Genomic DNA, 18,384 nt, shown 5'->3' on the forward strand with positions numbered 1-18,384 from the left:
GGACCTGAATACACGAGGAATAGTCAATGAGGATCTTACCGGTGAAATGTTGAGATGGTGAGAAAGAAATAAACATGGACGGGGTCATGGAAAGATGATGTGAAATAATTATTATATATCTCTAATTAGAGTATAAATCTGTGGATTTATATATGACAGTCTATACATGTGTGTTTGTGTGCGTGTTTTGATTTTATACTATCATTGTGAGGACAGTAATGCATTGTGAAAACAATTTCCCTGGTCCTCACATCTTCAAAGGGCTGTTAGAAAGTTTTGGTTTTAAGTTTAAGGTTAGGGTACTGGTTAAGGATTTAGTTGTGGTAGTTACGGTTAGGGTAAACTGCATTATGTCAATGAGTGTACTCACAACTACAGAAAGACAAGAATGTACATGAGTGTTCGTTTTCTTGACATATTCTAGACTGCCATGGATGCTTGGTTAAATGATAGCAGAGTTGGAGTAGTTGGAGGGGTAAGTGCATGCCACTAGTTTTAATCAAGACTCATTGCTACTATACATCATTGTGACTTGCCAATTAGCTTTGCATCTTGCCTATTACACCAACCTCTGCCTGTCCCAAGCTATTAAAATAATGTACCCACTCATTAATAATAGTCATGCCAGGAAAGTGCAAGAGGGAGAGTGGAAAGGTTTTCAAAACTCTGTCTGCATGGAAAAAGCTCCACATCAAGCTAACTAGCAGTAGTTGAACAATACAAATGTGAGATGAAATTGTTCAAGCTCAGTTCTAAGCGAGACAAGCAAATTTGAGTGAGCTCACACTGGCAGCAGCAACAAGAGACAAAGTTACTCATTTATTTCAAATGAGTACTGGGAGACAGCTAGTGGAGAGATTTCAACGATTCAGGCGACAGGAGGAAGCTGAGCTGAGTTTAATTTTGAATGAGGTGGTATGTTCACAGTCATTACTCAACAAAAATAACACAGATTCTCAACAATTTAATGTACTTCCTCAAATATTACTCACTATGGACAGCACCAGCACTATGGACACCAGTCAGACAGCAGCTTCTTGGAGATGCCAACCAACCTAAACAAGACACTTTAATTGTATGAAAAAAATACCATATACATAATTAATATTGTTTAATCACATACAGTTTAAAATCAATCGACATGAACACATTCAAACATTACTGGTGGCCTTAATGAAGACTTGAAGTACCTGAATTAATCTGATAAGACTGTGTGTTTTTCTATGAACCTGATAAGTATCATTCTATCTTCATCTCTACCATTGGGTGGCTTGTGGTGGGAGACGCTGCAAGTCTACATCACAAGGTGCAGACGGGGTGTGGCTTGGAGATGAACATGGAGATGACTGCATCGTAATCCAGTCAATCTGCCAGTTCACGTTCCGGTGACAGTAAAGTCATGGTGTTCATGTCAGTCAAGTGCTGGCCATTGATGACTCGCGCTTTAATCCTATTTTATTGTAGAAAAAGTCTCTCAGCGCTCCAAGTTGTCAGTACAAGTTTGGCAGTGCATCCATGATGGAAAGCCAAGCTTGGCTGAGATGTTGAGGGCATGATAGTTGGCTGTCAGATCGCCACTTCCTTCCCCTGCTGTTAAACTAGCCAAATTGTGCACTTCTCTCTCCTCCAACCTCTGTGTCTTCAAATATCTTGCTATGAATGTTTGCTTTGACATGTTTAATACGCAACTCTATAATATATAAACATTTTCACGTGCAACTTTGAAAGGTCACTCCCATCCACACAGATAGTCCAATGTACCAGTGACATCTCTGCAAAATGAATCATAGTCGCAGTCAATATCTAATACTAACTTAGAAGAAAATACCCTTGTTTGATTTGGTATACCTGTGGGGGAGCAATGCATAGAAACTGACATCAATCTGCTGCTACTTAATGCTAAAAAAGGCATGCCCTAATAATCCAAATTTTATTTCACAATGAAGATAACAGTGTTTACACTGTTATTGAAATTGAAGCACTGACAAATTAATATTTGGTGTGAGGTTTCAAAAAGCTAGCCTGTGGCACACTAAAATAATTGATTTCTGAAATTCTGCTTGAATCTCAAGGGCCTTATTATTAGCTTCCACTACCTTTTCATTGCTACACCGATGTTCATTTGGGTTTTTGACAAAGCTTCGTTTATGGCCTTTTTTGGTTTAAACATGTCTTTAGGCGTTGCAGCAGAAATACATTTCAAAGCAGGGTGTATCAAAATATGTCCCCCCCTTCAACATATGTGTTTTTGTGTGGTGGGTTTTTAATAGTATGGGTGATGAATTACATATAATTAAGAAACATACCCATATAATTTGAGGACAACTGAGCATTGTTTAAAGTAATTTCTGTTCATCAGTTATTATCCTTTTAATTGGCCAAAAAGATAGGATACATACATACATACATACATATACTCATTGAGCCACATTTAAGGGGACTGAAATCTTAAAAATCTTAAAAAGTTATTAAGGTAATATTGGAGAAACTGATATCGATCACTACCACTTGCAAACCCCTGCTGATTTATATTATCTTAATTTAATGAGGCAGCTAAAATTTTGTATTTTGTTGCTTCAAGCAGATAAAAACCACCCGAATGTTTCCTGCCACTTAGAATAATTTTATTGCCGTCAGACCGGTCTCCAATGGAGAGAGAATGTTAAAGCATGGAGTACCCGTGTTCGTAGTGGATTAACATTTAATTATACCTTGCATTAAAACTCCACCATAATAACTCTCTCTGTCTGTCACTTAATAGCTTTGATGGAATGCCACAAAAGCAGCTTTACTTTCAGTTGCTCTCTGTCTTTATGATCCTATGTAGCTTTGTCTCTACGCAATGTCCGCTTACACCAACTAGACTTTAAGCATGAAATAATAACAAACAGAAGCCCAAGCTCAGAACATGATTTACATATGGCATAGCCTACTGCTCTCATGATTACAGTGTTAACATCTCTTAAATGAGCGAGGTTGCAAAATGAAAGAGTCAAAGATTAGCCATATAATTCCTTCTTCATACTGTCATCCTACACACTATTCAGCAGATCTACAGAGGCGCATTTTCACACCTGCAGTCATGCTGAACTGCCTACATCTGTGTCACTGTGAGACACTTCCCATTAAAGTCACTGGATTTATTTCATTATAAATTCTGCAGGTCTGAAACATGTGGCTCAGCAAGCTTTTGTCTATTCAGAAACCCATAAAGATTCAAAGGAAACAATATGTATTAATAATATATTGCAAAATGTATCTATCTTCAAAGATGAAGTAAGTGACTCCTGAGAGCAGTAATGAGGGCGCTGTGGGCGAAGTGAACAAACATTCCCAAGATCATTATTCCCAAGTTAGACTCAGCCTGGGGAACTGCACCGTGTGTTTGCTGCTGAACAAATAGTACCACTGCAATGTTCATTCACTTACAGAATATCCTGTATTCTGTCTTGAAATGCTTTTGAAGATAGCGGAATCAGCCTCTTGCGCTCTTGTTCTGTAAGTCAAATGCAGCGCACTTGTGTGCGCATGAGTGCAACCAAGACAGCAAACAAATGCAGCCCCCGCAACAAGCATGAAGGAATATGGACCATGTGAGCAGCCATCACAGGGCATATCTTCTTTGATCTACACCTAGCCTTAACATTCACCATTCAATGTGAAAAGTGAGTGGGTGGGGTTAAAGGATTTGCACTTTGCAAGTCCTTTAAATTTGTATGAGGGGGAACAGGGGCAAATACTTGAAGGCATATAGCAAAGATGTGCATTAAAACTAGTTCATACCTCCGTTTAGCAAACATTAAAAAGTCATTCACCAGGTCTTATAGTATACATATAGTATCTTCCCCTTTATGATAAATAACACAGATCCTAGAAAAAGTGACTGTCTAGAATGGGGGTTTGCAAGTGGAAACAGGCACAGACATGTCAGAGGTGTGACAGTTAATCTTAAAATTCTTTTCCTTTTTGTCCCACCAAATGTCACAGTTGGCTCCGGGGGAGCAGCAAGCCAGAGAGTTCAGCGCACACCTGTCTCTGTTTTTCTCCCCGTTTCCCTCCCTGCTTGTATCTTTTGATGACAAGGGGGGAGCCGATGATAGCAAGCCTTTTCAATTTCCTAAGAGTGGACGACAGCAAACCTTCCAGCAGATGCGTGTTCACACACCCCCTAGACCAGCCTGTTCCCCAGTGTCAGAGGGCACGGCAACTGTCCCCGTGGGTATGGAAATATCCCATCTTATTCTAACTCCTCCCCATCCACAATCTCTGTAGAGTAAAACAGCTTGACAGGAAGATTAAGCAAGAAGAAGAAAAAAGTGGAAAAAAAGACAAAACATGGGAGGGGTTGAGTTATGGTGGGATGAAGCGAGGAGGAGGAGGCATAAGAGCGCTGCTCCTTTTCTCCTTTTTAGCTGAAACAGTCTCAGGAGCTGCCCCCCAGCAACAGAGGGAGAAAAGCATGATGAATAATTAACTTCGAGAAATGTCACAAGCGGCAGAGAGAACTGTAATCATTTCTCTGTTGGGTTTGGAGATCTGTTTTTTATTCTTTTTCTTTATGCCCTGTGGTGCTGCACTACGCTGAGACTGTGAGCACAGGACTTGCAGCCTGTCCCCTAAAAGCATCCAATACATTCCCCTACATACTTTTCAAATAAAAGCAAATAAATCATTAATATTTGGGCCTTTTAGCAGCATCACAGAGACATCTCACAGAGGTCCTCTACATTTTTAATCAAGTCATTGATGTCAGTCTCATTAGCTGTAAATTCCCATTTAAAGAACAGGAATCTCTGGTGGTAATAGTTTAATCAATGTCAGGAAGGCTTGAGCTTGTTTCCTCTTTGTTTCTTAGTTCTGGAGAACACAACATGCCCTCTCAGAATGAATGGAATATAAAAATGATAAATTGCTGTCTTCATGTTCTAAACAAGCTAAATTTGTCCTCTTCCCTCAGAGCTGTGAAAATGAGTTATGGATCACCATGACCTAGTTTAATGAGGTAATTGGAGATGTATATCATTTTTCATAGAATTATTGTCAAAGCGGACCAATCGTTGGCTGCCTCATGTATTAGCGTTTTCTAAATTTAAAATTGGCCTGCTTTTCATGTGTAGATAACTGGATATTCTTTGTCTTTTTGTTACCTGAAGTGCTAATATTCAGAATAATGATGATAATCTTTCTAAGCTTTCAGTGGACATGCTATTTTTAACACGATGGAAGGTACTGCACTTTTTAGCCTCTCAGCCGCCAACTCTGTTTTTACCTCCGCGGACATTGTAAAGGAGACTGTAATGACATGGATGATTTAATGCCAAAGAATGCTTAAAGATTTTTGTCCCATCGATGTGTTTGTTAATCAGGCACACTCTAAATGAGATTCCTTATCAGTAAACACATTGATTGTTCAAAATGAGATGCTGATTTTGCCAGTATTATTTATCTTCTTTAGAGATGACATTGAGTAATTATGCCTGCATAGTGCTGCCGTGTAATATGGAGATTTTTCCGTAGAAAAATGTTCAAAGAGGATTGCCACCTATTCATAATTTGTTATTTGAAGTGCTGGATTGCACTACCAGGGCTGTAAATGTAACTCAAGGCAGGGCAGAATTAGCGTACTAGGGGGCCCCAGGGTTATGATGAATCATCGACCCCTAAAGCTTAAGCCCACGGCCTCCAACCCACATGTTACCCTGAGTTACAGAAATCAAGCTGTATTCCCACCGCAGGCTTTCTGTATGTTGGTTTGTTTGTGATAATTTGCCTAAACACAGTGGTGGGATAATATGCACCATTGATGAAATATTAAATATTAATATTTGAATATTAGGAAGTATTAAAACTGATTTTGACTCAGATCCCCCATACAAGACCCCAGAGGGTCTGGGCTCCCAGGGCAGTTCCCTGCTTTGCCAGGTTCTTAATCCACCCTTGACTCAAAGATCTACAAGAAAGCTTCACGCCCTCCATGTAATGATATTTGGTGGTCATAGTTTAATTATTTGATATACAAATGAATTGCCAGCGGCGTGGCTCTAGGAGTGGTGACCTGTCTGTCTGCCAATCAGATAACCACTAAAATATGCAGAACAAAACAGAAAACAGACAATATAAACAGTCAGAAGAGAGAATAAAGAAAGATTTAAGACATTGTTTGTCGTTGTAGGCATAGAATGAAATTATGATTTTACTCTCAGAACAGCAGCAACAGAAAACAAGATAAAATCAAGAAAAATAAACAAGATAAAGTAGCGTCCTCTCTCCATATATAATAAATGAAGGCATTTGGATGAGGCAGGTAAAGCACAGCCTAATTGCCAATCTAAAGCATGTAAGAGGACAGACGTTTTTGGACCGTCTGCTAAGCTTCCCTTAAATGGCAAATCTATGAGAGGAGAGACGAGTCTCTCCCCCATGGAGCAATCAGCATGTTAATACTGAAGCAAAACACCTCAAAATTCTCCCTTGTATTAGAATCCATTTTAAATAACCTAACAATAGCATTTAATTAACAGGGAGTTACACCTGAGCATTTAGAATTTAACCAAAGAAGTCTCTATTGTTATCTTACTTGTCTTCCTCTTTAATTATTCTGAATTAAAGTCTTGCGGAGATTCTCTGGGGCTTTAATTAGCGTCTGAATTAAAGTTATGTAAATACAGTTGGAAGCCGCAGAGTCTTTAAATAGAGTTGTGTTGCATCTGGTACTTTATTTTCTTTTTTTTCTGAAAGAGGAAACATCCTTAGTCTTTCTTTTGAAGTTTGTCAAATCACTCCAGGGTAGTTTTCCCTTAGGTGTTTGTGTGGATTGATACTTTTTCTCAAGAGGACTACGACACAAAAGCTATTTCTGCAAACGAGCCGTTTTTGTTTCTCTGAATGCTTGGGAAAGTGTGGTGCGTGTCGTGTGTGTCTTTTTCCTGCATATACATGTGAGCATTTATTTATTTTTGCATAAGCATCAACTGTAAAAGTGACATCCAGAAAGTTACCTGCCTATGAACGTATTAATGACTAATGATTCTCCACCTCCAATTTGCTGATCTGCGGTGAAAATGAAAAGAATGGGATCAACCTCCCATTGGGTAAGATTAAATCCAAACTAAGTGCCTGGGCCCAGACTGCAAGCCTCTGTCTCTGAATAATAATGGGTTCTTTCAGCTGTGTTTGTCATCAAATTAGCCCTCTACTTCAGACGAGGCACTCGCGGAGTGCAATTCTCGACAGCGACGGAATTTAAATTAGATCAAGTCAGTTTGAGGTTTGTAAGCTTTAAAAAAGAGAATGAGTTTCATTTGTGAAGGTGATGATTGCCATAGGAGGTAAAATGACAGTGTTCAAGTTCATGAAAACACCTTCCTTCCTGTGGTGCTGCGGATTTCATGCTGATTCTGAGTCATGTTACAGGAGAGACAGTAAAACAAACCTTAAACCAGCAATTTCAGCCTACAGCTTTCTCTGCATGCTCAAAACCCAACTCGTTCTTAACCATGAACCCTTTGAAGCTTCTCCATCAGTGCATGCTTTCAAATGTTATTTATTTGTCTCAAATAAACACTTCAACTGTATAGAGTGCATTTGTAAGCATGGGGAAGGCTGTTAAGAGAGTCTTGAGGCTGAGTTCACTTTTGTTTGTCTTCCTGCCTTGAATTTTGTGTCGAAGGAACCCAGGTTGAGTTCCTCCCGCTCCCTTCTGCCTGACACACTGTTCTTCTGGTACCTTTGATCAACCCAGGAGAGGAAAACTTGCCTTGGGAAGCACCATCACTCCAACACAGGAGGGGGCAAGGAAGAAGGGATGGAAACCCTTTTTCCTTCCAGCACTTTTCCTACACGTTCTCTCTAAAGGATTGAGCAACAATTAAAAGATTGGTTCAGGGTATCCGATGGAGTGATGGCAAGCTTGAATCCAAAGTAGCTGAATTTGCATTCATAAAATAAACTTCCAGCATTGAAGGATTTATAAAAACATACTTTGGCATGAAAATGATGTTATCTTTACACAAACTCAGGTTAATTTCTTTCCTTTATGAAAAAAAACATGCCATGGTACCATACCAGTGTAATAACATGTATCTTCATATGCTAGTACGTTTTAGTCAAGGGTGCTTCTTCCATTCATGGCTAATTGTGAGCATTAATGGGCTGGGATCGGAAGGATTTATCCACGTAGCTCTGTAGCAAACTAACACATATCTGCGTACTCCTGCTAAAGATTAATTGCACTAATGATGACTCCAACCACATGTTCCTCTTTTCTCATAATCCCTCCTCCAGCCGTACATCAAATTAGCCTGTTGAGCCTTCATCTCGCCATTTCAATAAATAGACCCTGTGAGAGAACAGCAGTTCTTGCTCTGCTTCGAGCTGACCTGAATGGGAACTCAAATGATCGCCTTAGTATTGAAGTGAGAGCCTAAATGCTCATCTTGTATCAGTGTGCACTGAGTGAGGCTCCAGACCGTTTGAAACATGCATAACCAATGTGAGCCTGGAGTACACTTAGCTTAAAAATTCTGTTTATTTTCCTTATCAGGAGGCCACAGATGTTGCTGACCTCACTGTTAAATTTTAAACTTTCTTCTTGGACATTGAAAGGATAACTTTTGTATCAAGTCAGGTATCCTTGTAAGTGTTAAGGGGCTGGCTTTGATGTTCTGAGACAGAGCAGGGAGGGTTTTACAGAGTAAATTGTTCTCATTCTTCCAAATGAGAACGTATTCATATAAGATTCAGCCGGTTGAAAAGGCAGGTTATTGCCTGTGAGACGTAGCCCATGCTACAATCCACAACTCAGTCTTTATGAGAAATAGTTCAGTTTTTGAAGAAATGGTTAAAAAAAACTGAACTGATAAATTTCATTATTAATTAACTTACCAAAACACGTAAGCTTCTGAATTTCATTTTTTTTTTAAACAATTGTACACTCACCACTTGTGTTGTACAATGTCAGGTTCAGTTTTACAGCCTCTCCATTATCCACAACAATCCACCTTGTCACGGAGTGTTCAAAGCAATTATGGACAAATTCACAATCTTTAACGGTCATGGTGTGCAGTGGGTGCGCTGTGTAACCAAGTTGCACTCTGGGCCAACAAATGTGGCAAAGCTGAGAGAATCTTTGATCATCTTTACATGCTAAACATTGTAGATGCCCAAGAATCATATCACAATGTTTATGCAGATGCTCTAATAAAACCTGCTGTGAAACAATGTTGACCTGCAATTCAACTGTATCAACATCTAGATTTCATGCTGCAGTTGCATGTGAATATGAAGAAGCGGGTGTCATTACTTTTACATTTAAAATCACATACACTACTCCAGTGGGTTCAGCTGGTCTCTCCGTCCTCGTGGCAATCTGTTATGTGAGCAGTAGACACACTTTTAAAAAGAAACTCTAATCTTGTTTTGGAAAGAAACCCTACACATACTGGGGAGATTTTTAATGGGAGAAAAAGCATGTTACGTCTTATTTCCAGAAAATGTTCGGCGTTGAGAGGCTGCTGAAATAGCTTTAAGTTGTTTGCTGAGAACAACGGTGGTACTTTGTAATGGATTGTTTGGGTCTGTGCCTTGCTCTTTTTTCCCTGCAGGTCTGAGGCAGATCCATGCCCTGTCCATCCAGGGGAACTACGAGCTGCGTATCGACTTGGAGGACTTTGAAAATAGCACCGCGTATGCCCAATATGGCACCTTTGGAGTGGGCCTCTTTTCGGTGGATCCCGATGATGATGGATACCCTTTGACTGTGGGAGACTATTCTGGTAATGCAGGTATGTATGCTCAGCAGACTAGACAGACTTTTCTTGCAAGATTTCATTTGCTTGTATTCTCATTAGTGTGGACTTTTTTTTTGTTGTCGCACTTTTTTTTTCATTTAACCTATTTGTGCGCACAGACGTCCTAGCAATAGGTAAAACTCCAGTGTGTGCTGCCTTTTAGTAAAACAATAGCCAGTTATTTTTATAGTACCGTAAGTGTGTCCACTTGTTAAAACCTGCAGACAGTTGCACACAGAGAGAGGGACTGTTAGTGTCTGACTCTGCTCCCAAACTATCAGATCCAAGCCAGCTACCTGTCACCTTGATTAAATTACTGCCAATTAATTGCACTGCTTGACCTGCAGCGTAAACAAAAACCTGCCGTTGAAATAAAGAAGCAATTTAAAGAACCTTTGGGGAGCGCCGCTCCGACACAGAGAGAATGGGGACAGATATGAGAGATGAAGCAGGGAAGAGAAGTACAGAGGAAGGAGGAAGGGCTGGAAGAAGCTAGAACAGAGGAACGAAGGGGACAGGTGCAAGAGAAGAAGAGAGGAACAGGAGAGGGAGAAGTAAATAAAAATGATGATAGAGGTATCTAAGGAACAGAGGAGGCAGAAGAAGCAGAGGAGTGAATAAAGAAGGAAACCAGTGGGGACAGAAAAAAAACTTTTGTGTGTGTTTTCAGTAGCTGTGGTGTTTGCTCCCGGCTTGTCCGCAACATGGCCTGACCTTGAACTCATCTGCCTGTTGGACATTTGAATCCAGTCAAATTAAGGGAACTCTCTAAGGCTGCCTATGGTCTCAACTCGGCCTCCCTCTCGGCAGTGCTACTGTTATTATTATCATTATTAGTAGTAGTATTTTCTTCTGCTGCGGCTGCTCTCTGATCAGCTGACAGGTGCTCATTTGGGCTGGGAGCAGCTGGATCTTAATGGGCATCATAGGAGGCTGCCGGCCCCCAGCCACCAAGGTGACATCCAGCGCCTTGCAAATGAGCCTTTAAGTGCTTTTGTTGTTTTCGGCTTTTTTTCCTATTTTCTACATCCTCTGGACATCATCTCATTGTCAAAGCCATTCAGCTGTTTCCATTTTTCTTTTTTTTTTTCTCCCCCGCTATCTCTTTTCTTTCGATGTCGAGCAGCACACAACATGAATATCAGACATGCCTGTCAGATTATCTTTTCCGCTAACTGGTTACCATGGTAATGCCAAATGGAAAGCAGAGTAGGACAGAGAGTGAGGGTAAGGAGCTGGGCGGCCACATCCTGGGCAATTAAGGGCTGTTTGATGCCCTGACGAGCTGTTAGCCATCACCTGATGGCTGGAGAGCGGTTTTTCATTCTGCTCTCAGCTTTATCCTTCCATCCACTTCTGGTCACAGTGTGAAGCCTGCTTTAGAAAGAAAGGAAAGGACAGAGTGAAAGGGAGGTATGGGGCATTTATTGAACATTATTAGCTCTTTGAACATCCATTTGCTGAAAACTTCTGCCGCTGCAGTATCTGCAAGGACATTGCTTTCATTTTACTTGTAAGCCTCTTAGAGCAATGGCTTGCAAAGCAGTTATCGATGTAGAGAATTTTCCAGCGTAAAATCTTTATATAGTGAGAAGATATTTTGAGCTCTGCAATTTGATTGTGGGGATCAGACTTAGCACGCAGACTGTGATTAAGGGCACTTATAGTAGGTGATGCAACTTGCCTGTGCCGCATCCCTGCAGTGGTCTTACATCATTGTCATATTCACAGTTACAGGTTCCAGGGTAGAATGCCCTCTCATTGACTATTATGTACAGGTTTCAAGAATACTTCAAAGATGAATAGCAATGCTAGAAGGAAGAATGAAATCTGCATTGTGACTAAGTCCTTTAAGTATTTCTTTTCTCTCCTCATAACATTTCTATCCATTAACTGACAGCCATCCTGATTGAACCATCGGGGGGTGGGGGGGGTGGGGGTTGTTATTAAAAAGAGGAAGATAAAAAGGTCACCACAGGACCTTTTGATAAATTGGCTACAAAGCTGTCTGACCTCCTGCTTCAGATAATGAGAAGCAATACTCTGGAGAACTGTGCTGAGCTTAATTTTTTATTCTATCATCTCTGTTTATAGAAATGATGAATTGAAAGGCCTTATGTCATTTTGAAGTTAGTCACTTGTGGATATGTGTAATTACTGGTTTCTGCTATTAGTTCCAAGAATATGTTGGCGGAAGACACAGAGGAGATGCAGTAGCTGTTGCTTAGAGAGTTTACCTTTCCTTCAGTCTCCCAGCTGCACTTGTTTACGAGAGCTCCTTTCACTCCTCCTAATGCCAAACTACAAGTCTTTTAAATAAGCATGCATCTATATCCTACTTTTTCTGCACGTACTGACGCATTCAAATTTTATCACACATATTTTCCCGCCCCAGGTGACTCGCTGCTGAAGCACAATGGGATGAAATTCACCACCAAAGACAGGGATAACGACCACTCGGAGAACAACTGCGCCTCCTTCTACCATGGTGCCTGGTGGTACCGAAACTGCCACACCTCCAACCTTAACGGCCAGTACCTGCGCGGTCAGCACACGTCCTACGCCGATGGCATCGAGTGGTCCTCCTGGACTGGCTGGCAGTACTCCCTCAAGTTCTCTGAGATGAAGATACGACCTACCCGTGACCCAGAGAATAAATGAGAAAGACAAAGAGAAAGGAGAAAACAAAAGAATTTTTTTCAAACATTGCAAACCACAACTTCTGACAGATAGGCAGTCTTGATATTGTTTATTCACTAAAACATACCTCTTTGAGTTTAGTTGATTCTGCTGTTTGCCTCCTGATGTCTCTCTTTTTGCTCCTCTTCCTCCATCACTCAGCTACTTGTGTCATGCTAGCTACCATCATCCTTCCCCGTGGTCCCTTTCTTGACAATATAATGCAACTATTATTCCTTTATTTTTGGTCATACCGTTCACAAAAACAGCATATTCCGAACTCGCAGCCCACTGCTCCGGCTTTACTCAGTCTGACATGGTGGCCCAATCATGCCCTGCAGAATTACACACCAGTGATTTCCTCCTGACATGTAACCCTGAGCTCCCATCTGTGCTGACATGGCACTTAGATTGTAGTTCGGTCTCACTGCCCACTGCTGTATAATCTGTAGATGGAGAGGGTTACTCCAAATATAATAGACAAAAAGCCCTTGAAAAAAAAGAACAGGAGATACAATCCTCTTTTTTTCCCCACTACAAAGGAAGTCCAGAGTTTCACCAGTGAGAAGGGACAGCGCAGTGGTACACTGTCACATTTAAATCCTTGATCTGGGTGAATGAGACCCAGCAGGGTAGTGTCAAGAAAGTACCGGGGCCCAAGATAATGAGAGGGAGACGGAGACAGAGAGAACGAGGAAACAATTTGACAAGAGTTAAATTAGTCGAAGGAAAGGGGGGCAGAGTGAACCAAAGGGAAGCGAGGAAGCGGAAGAAGAGGAGGTGCAAAAAGGACGAAAAAGAGAAACGAGAAAAAGAAAGACACAACGGAGATTCTCATTCATCTGACTTGGGCCATTAGGGAGCATATTGGGCACTTTGTCTGATCTGCCTGCCAGCTGAGTACTGGCCAACTGATGCAGCACTCACAGATGGTAACCCAGCACTTTGTGTGTGTGTTCGTGCGCATGTGTTTGTGTGTGTGCGTGTACGTGTGTGTGTGTCTACGACAAAGAGAGACAGACAGAGTTCCCTAACACTATCAATTTCCCGTCACGAGTTCAGTAGAGCGTCTCGACTGACTACAATGTTTAGCACCGACAGACTAAACATGATGCATGGCTGGCATACCTTCACTCTCTCCATCTAAGTAGTTCCATGAAATCACAAACCCTGTAATTTAGGCACATGTAATAGGAAGGAAAAGGTTGACAAGAATTTGAGGGGGACCAGTGGGATCACAGAATGAAAGAGGAGTCAAAGACTCTCATACCTGCCCCGCTGATCTTATTTTCTTAAAACTCCGGAGGAAATGTTACATTTTTGCCAACAACCCCCATTTCCACTTCCGTGGTTTGCCCTCTCTTTTGTTATTTTGTTTTCCTTTCTTGGTGATCATTTTGGAATTTGCTTGTGTGACAAAGTTTTCCTTGTCATGCAAACTGAGGGTAAGTTGCTGTATAATAAGATTTGACGCTCTCAACCACTTTTTCTTCTGAGTAGATATTATTGTGTTATGGCAAAAACAAGATTGCCTAAAGCAAACAAAAAAAAGAATGACAGAAAAATAATTAAAAAAATAAAATGTTATGAATAAAAAACAGACGCGACCAGTGGGCAGAAAATAGTGCAATTCAATTTTTCCGTCTCTTATTTTTAAGTCGGTGAATCAACTTTTTCAGTTTCATCGAGTTTCTTTGGATGTACTAAAAGCTTTAAAAAATATCTGTAGATTTTATTGTACAGCGTGTATGACTTTTAGAGCATGTGAAGCCGTTTTCTTACTATGCTAAAACACAAAGAGTATTCAAGCACATGGACTTTACAAAATCCGCCGGTTAATGAAAACATTAAGTGAAGCGAGATGTATCTACAGAACGTTTTCCCCTCCTCTACCCGAACGACGGGCAGGAGTGGCCCACACTGCTCAGAGGGTCGAATATGAGTGAAGAGGAGGAATGTGATGGCCCCTAAAGCACATGCCTGTTCAAATCTACAGCACACATATAAATCTTTTATGGAGGCACAATATGAAAGTGATTTTCAATCTCTTGGCACGTTAGCTGCCTTGCTGGACATATGCGAATCTTTCTGACACGTGGGCTTTGGGAAGTCCCTTGGCACTGGGAGACAGTTTTGAATGTGTGCTGAAAGGTGTCACCCCAGCTGACAGCGAGTTAACGTGTAGCACCGAGCCATTGGACTGAATACCTCTGACGCTGGAACAACTGTGAGTTTTTCCGTCATTACCGGTGCTTGGAAGGATTTCCCATTGCTCTGTGTGTTTCTACGGCACCTCGGCTGTGTACGCGCAGCTATACATCATGTCTTGGTGGACTATTGCCACCTCTCTTCAACATCAAAGCACAGACACATGGTACAAATAATTGCTGATGTTAATATGGCACAGACTATGAGGGATGATAATGTCAAAGGGGATAGCAAATTTGAAATAAGTTGGAAATGTATGAAGTCACATAAAGAGTAGAAACTGGACTGCGTGTGAGAACGGATGCAAGTGTGTGAGTGTGTGTGTGTGTGTGTGTGTGTGTGTGTGTGTGTGTGTCTGTGCTAGACAGAAGGTGTGTGTGTGCACATGTGTGCGTCTACAGTGTCTCTGTGTGTACACATATATGCACATGCTTTGGTTTGTACATGCCCATGTGCATGAGCCAGATGACAGAGCGGGAGTGCGTCTCTCTGTGGAATTTTGAAGTAATGTGATGCTTATGTACAACTTGCCTCCCCTGCTATTTGTGTTGATAACAGAGAGATTTACATAATTATAATGAACTATTACTTATTGTGATTGTGAACCCATAAGAGTGGACACCACCTTCTGGTACTGTGTTGAACTGCGCTCGTACCCTGAAACCCTGAGAACCCACTCCGGAAAATCTTTATTCACCTCAACACAATGTTGTGCTCACTGTATGTGTTTATGCTATGTTTCCCCTTGTTATTTCAGTGTAAAGTATTATTTTCCATGCCCCGTTCTGTGTTTCTGTTGGGTGAATGCCTTTATTGTCACTCTCTCTGCTGCAGCTTGCTAAGTCTCCAACGGAAGAGATGATAAAAGAGTGAAATCAGAGGCTCTCATCATCCCCAGTTATCCTGCTCATTACAGTGCATCAGCACCCCCCTGATCGATCCCCCAGGTCCCCAAACCTTCTATCTCTCTTACCGTGTATCTCCTTAATTGCCTTAGCCTCTGCTGCCAATTCCCCCTCACTCTATAGCTCCTAAATTCTCCTGTCTTCTCTTTCAGCTCTGGACTCCCTGCCTCTTTATTGCTCTGTTTTTTTGCCCCACTCCTGTTCCCGCTCTCCTCTCCCTCTCCCTCTCCCCTGCCCTCTGTCCTCCCATTCCTTCAGTCCCAGCGCAAAACTAACTCTGTTTTATTTTTCTTTTATTTTTGGTGAAGTACTATAGATTGTTTTGCTGAATCTTGATACTGTGTTTTAATGTTCTTGTCAACATTTAATAAACATTCACATTTTATAAATGGGGAACACCCTGAAGTGTATGCATTGTTTTTCCTCAGTGCATCAATGCATGCTTACAGCAGTGTTTGTATTTGTGAGTTTGTTGTTTGTTTTTTTCATTCTGAAAATGCTGGCTTGATCAAACTGAATAAAGCAGGTAATAACTATTTAGTAGCTGTTTACCTGTCAAAAGAAAACATCAACCACAATGAAGAAATAATAGGGCATACAGTTTTGTGCAGGCCTAGAATGTAAAAATGCTTCAGGGACCCTGCAGAGTTCTGGCTTTATTTGCTTAACATTTGCTTAACAATAGCAGGGAAATTAAATGTTGTTTATGGAGCTCAAATTAAAAAAAAAAAAAAAAGGTTTATGGAAAGAAATGCAATCAACAATGACATGTCTTTCCATAAACAATGCCCTTGTTACTCTGGGTATTCCACAGAACTGTTAATAGTTATCACTGATTCATGTCGAAAATCCCAATGGAAACTCAGTGATAGCCAATTTAGCTTTATTTACCCATGTGGAGCTGTTATCCCCGAGAACAAGATTATACAGCACCATTGCATACCTAGAAATTGACTTTATATTTGTATAAAATATTAATAAAGGCAAGTGGAGATATCAGAGGAAATTAATTAGCTTTTAATTAGATTTCTCTAAAATGATGTACTATCTCAATTCCCACAGATAAGGCGTTTTGGCCCTACTGATGTGTCGCAACGGTGGTGGAGTTTCTTCGGTGCCGCTTTTCCAGGACATTCCAAGGTACCGCAAGAAAATGCTTTTAAGTTATATTTATATTTGGGTAAAAATAGCCCATACATAGCCTATTCAATATCTGGCTACGACCAAATCTAAAGGGACACAAAAATGGGGTTATTGGTAAGAGTAATATAGTATGATGTGATAGCAGCAAATGAGTAAGTGATACTGGTGAAAGTTGCACTCATTTGATTATTGATCTAACCAAATAAGCTGTCAATAAAATGAATGGCTATACCAGTTCCATGATAAAGGGCTGAGCCAGATAACTTTGGCCTCAAATCAGTCTTTTAGAGCCGCAGCTGGCTCACTTTTACAAGCACAGTAACCTCTGATCACATACGGATATTGGTAAGAGGATCAAACAAATGTCAGCCCAGAATGTATTCTTGATGTAAGCTCTGGTTTGGTCTCCACCAGCTTTTTAAGGGAAATATATGGCTGTCTTGCAACCAGCTCGCTGCTAACTTTGTCAGCCATTTGGTTTCAGGGAAAGCAGCGTAAAATAGGTTAATATGAGCCCTTTTGCTGAAAACTGCTGCTTGCTGTTGCTGCAAGCAGTGAACCTGAACCAGAACAATAAAAATGTGGGCCATAAAAGGAAAACAATAAGCTTAAAGATGCTAAAGAGCCACAATAGAGTTGAGTAGAACCGCAGGGTCTCATGATAACTTTGCATTTTCTTCATTACAGCTGACCCTTTTCACATTGCCAGACGTTATTTGATCACTGTTAATGAGAAAATTGGATTAATGGGGTTTTAATACCAGTGCTATACTTTAGAGTGGCCAATAAACTTGTGTCAGAAGTGTCTGGTTATACTGTCCATTATGAGAATAAGAGTGAGTGTAATGGTCAGATGATTATAAAGTAATATAAAGTAAAAGTGATTATATTAAGTAACGACGCACAGGAAAGTGGTCACTATTCCAGTGCAATGATACGTAGAACTTCCAGTTGATTATTTCCCAACATGTCCTCTTGAAACCTGATTCTGAATTATTCAGAATTATACTCATTAATAATGTATCAATGATCAGGTTGTTCCTCACTCATTACTCACATTTTTGTGTACTATATCCTATAGTATTACTGTACAAATATTCATACATTGATGATTAGTTCTTGGTAATTAGTTTGCAACACACACCTCTGTCAGGCATTATTTTCTTCAAGCCTTTTTTTTCATGAAATAAAATTCTGCAATCATGCTCTGAAGTCTCAGGAACATAAACAACATTATGCTTTACTTTTATAGAGTGGACTCATCACTGATCTATCCATTATTTTGATCTATTCTAGCAGGTTACCACTAATAATTCCTGTGGCTGAACATCCTTCCTAAGATCCCCTGGTGCTTTGAAATCCTGCAACACAATGCAGCCTGTCACTGATCAGATTTTAAGTGTCTGTGTGCTGCCAAAAGCTAGGCCAATATGGTGCTTCTTCTAATTGCCTCGAAGGAATGTGAGTCATGATAGGAAGGGTGCGCGCTGAAGGAGTAACACCAAGGAGGGTTGCCAACCATGTGATCTAGCACTTCAATCCATAGTTCAAAAGACAGCAAATGATGTCGGTGACTGAGTTACTATCTCTGTAGAGCCACAAGATGCACAAGGCATTCAAGTCTGGTCTTGACACTCTGTGCTTGTTGGCTGTGCCATCGT

The 18,384-nt window shown here is 40.7% G+C and overlaps 1 protein-coding gene across 1 annotated transcript in view; it reads left to right on the forward strand.

The window, feature by feature from the left end:
* The window catches only part of fibcd1b (fibrinogen C domain containing 1b), an 87,875-nt gene extending 75,426 nt beyond the window's left edge, over positions 1 to 12,449 (forward strand). The window contains exons 7-8 of the mRNA XM_070850773.1: positions 9,603 to 9,782; positions 12,184 to 12,449. Of these exons, the coding sequence (XP_070706874.1) occupies positions 9,603 to 9,782; positions 12,184 to 12,449 (446 nt within the window). The remainder of the gene's footprint in view (positions 1 to 9,602; positions 9,783 to 12,183) is intronic.
* The last annotated feature ends 5,935 nt before the right edge of the window (positions 12,450 to 18,384 follow it).

Source organism: Pempheris klunzingeri, chromosome 19 (assembly GCF_042242105.1).
Source record: "Pempheris klunzingeri isolate RE-2024b chromosome 19, fPemKlu1.hap1, whole genome shotgun sequence".
Classification (NCBI taxonomy): Eukaryota; Metazoa; Chordata; class Actinopteri; order Acropomatiformes; family Pempheridae; genus Pempheris; species Pempheris klunzingeri.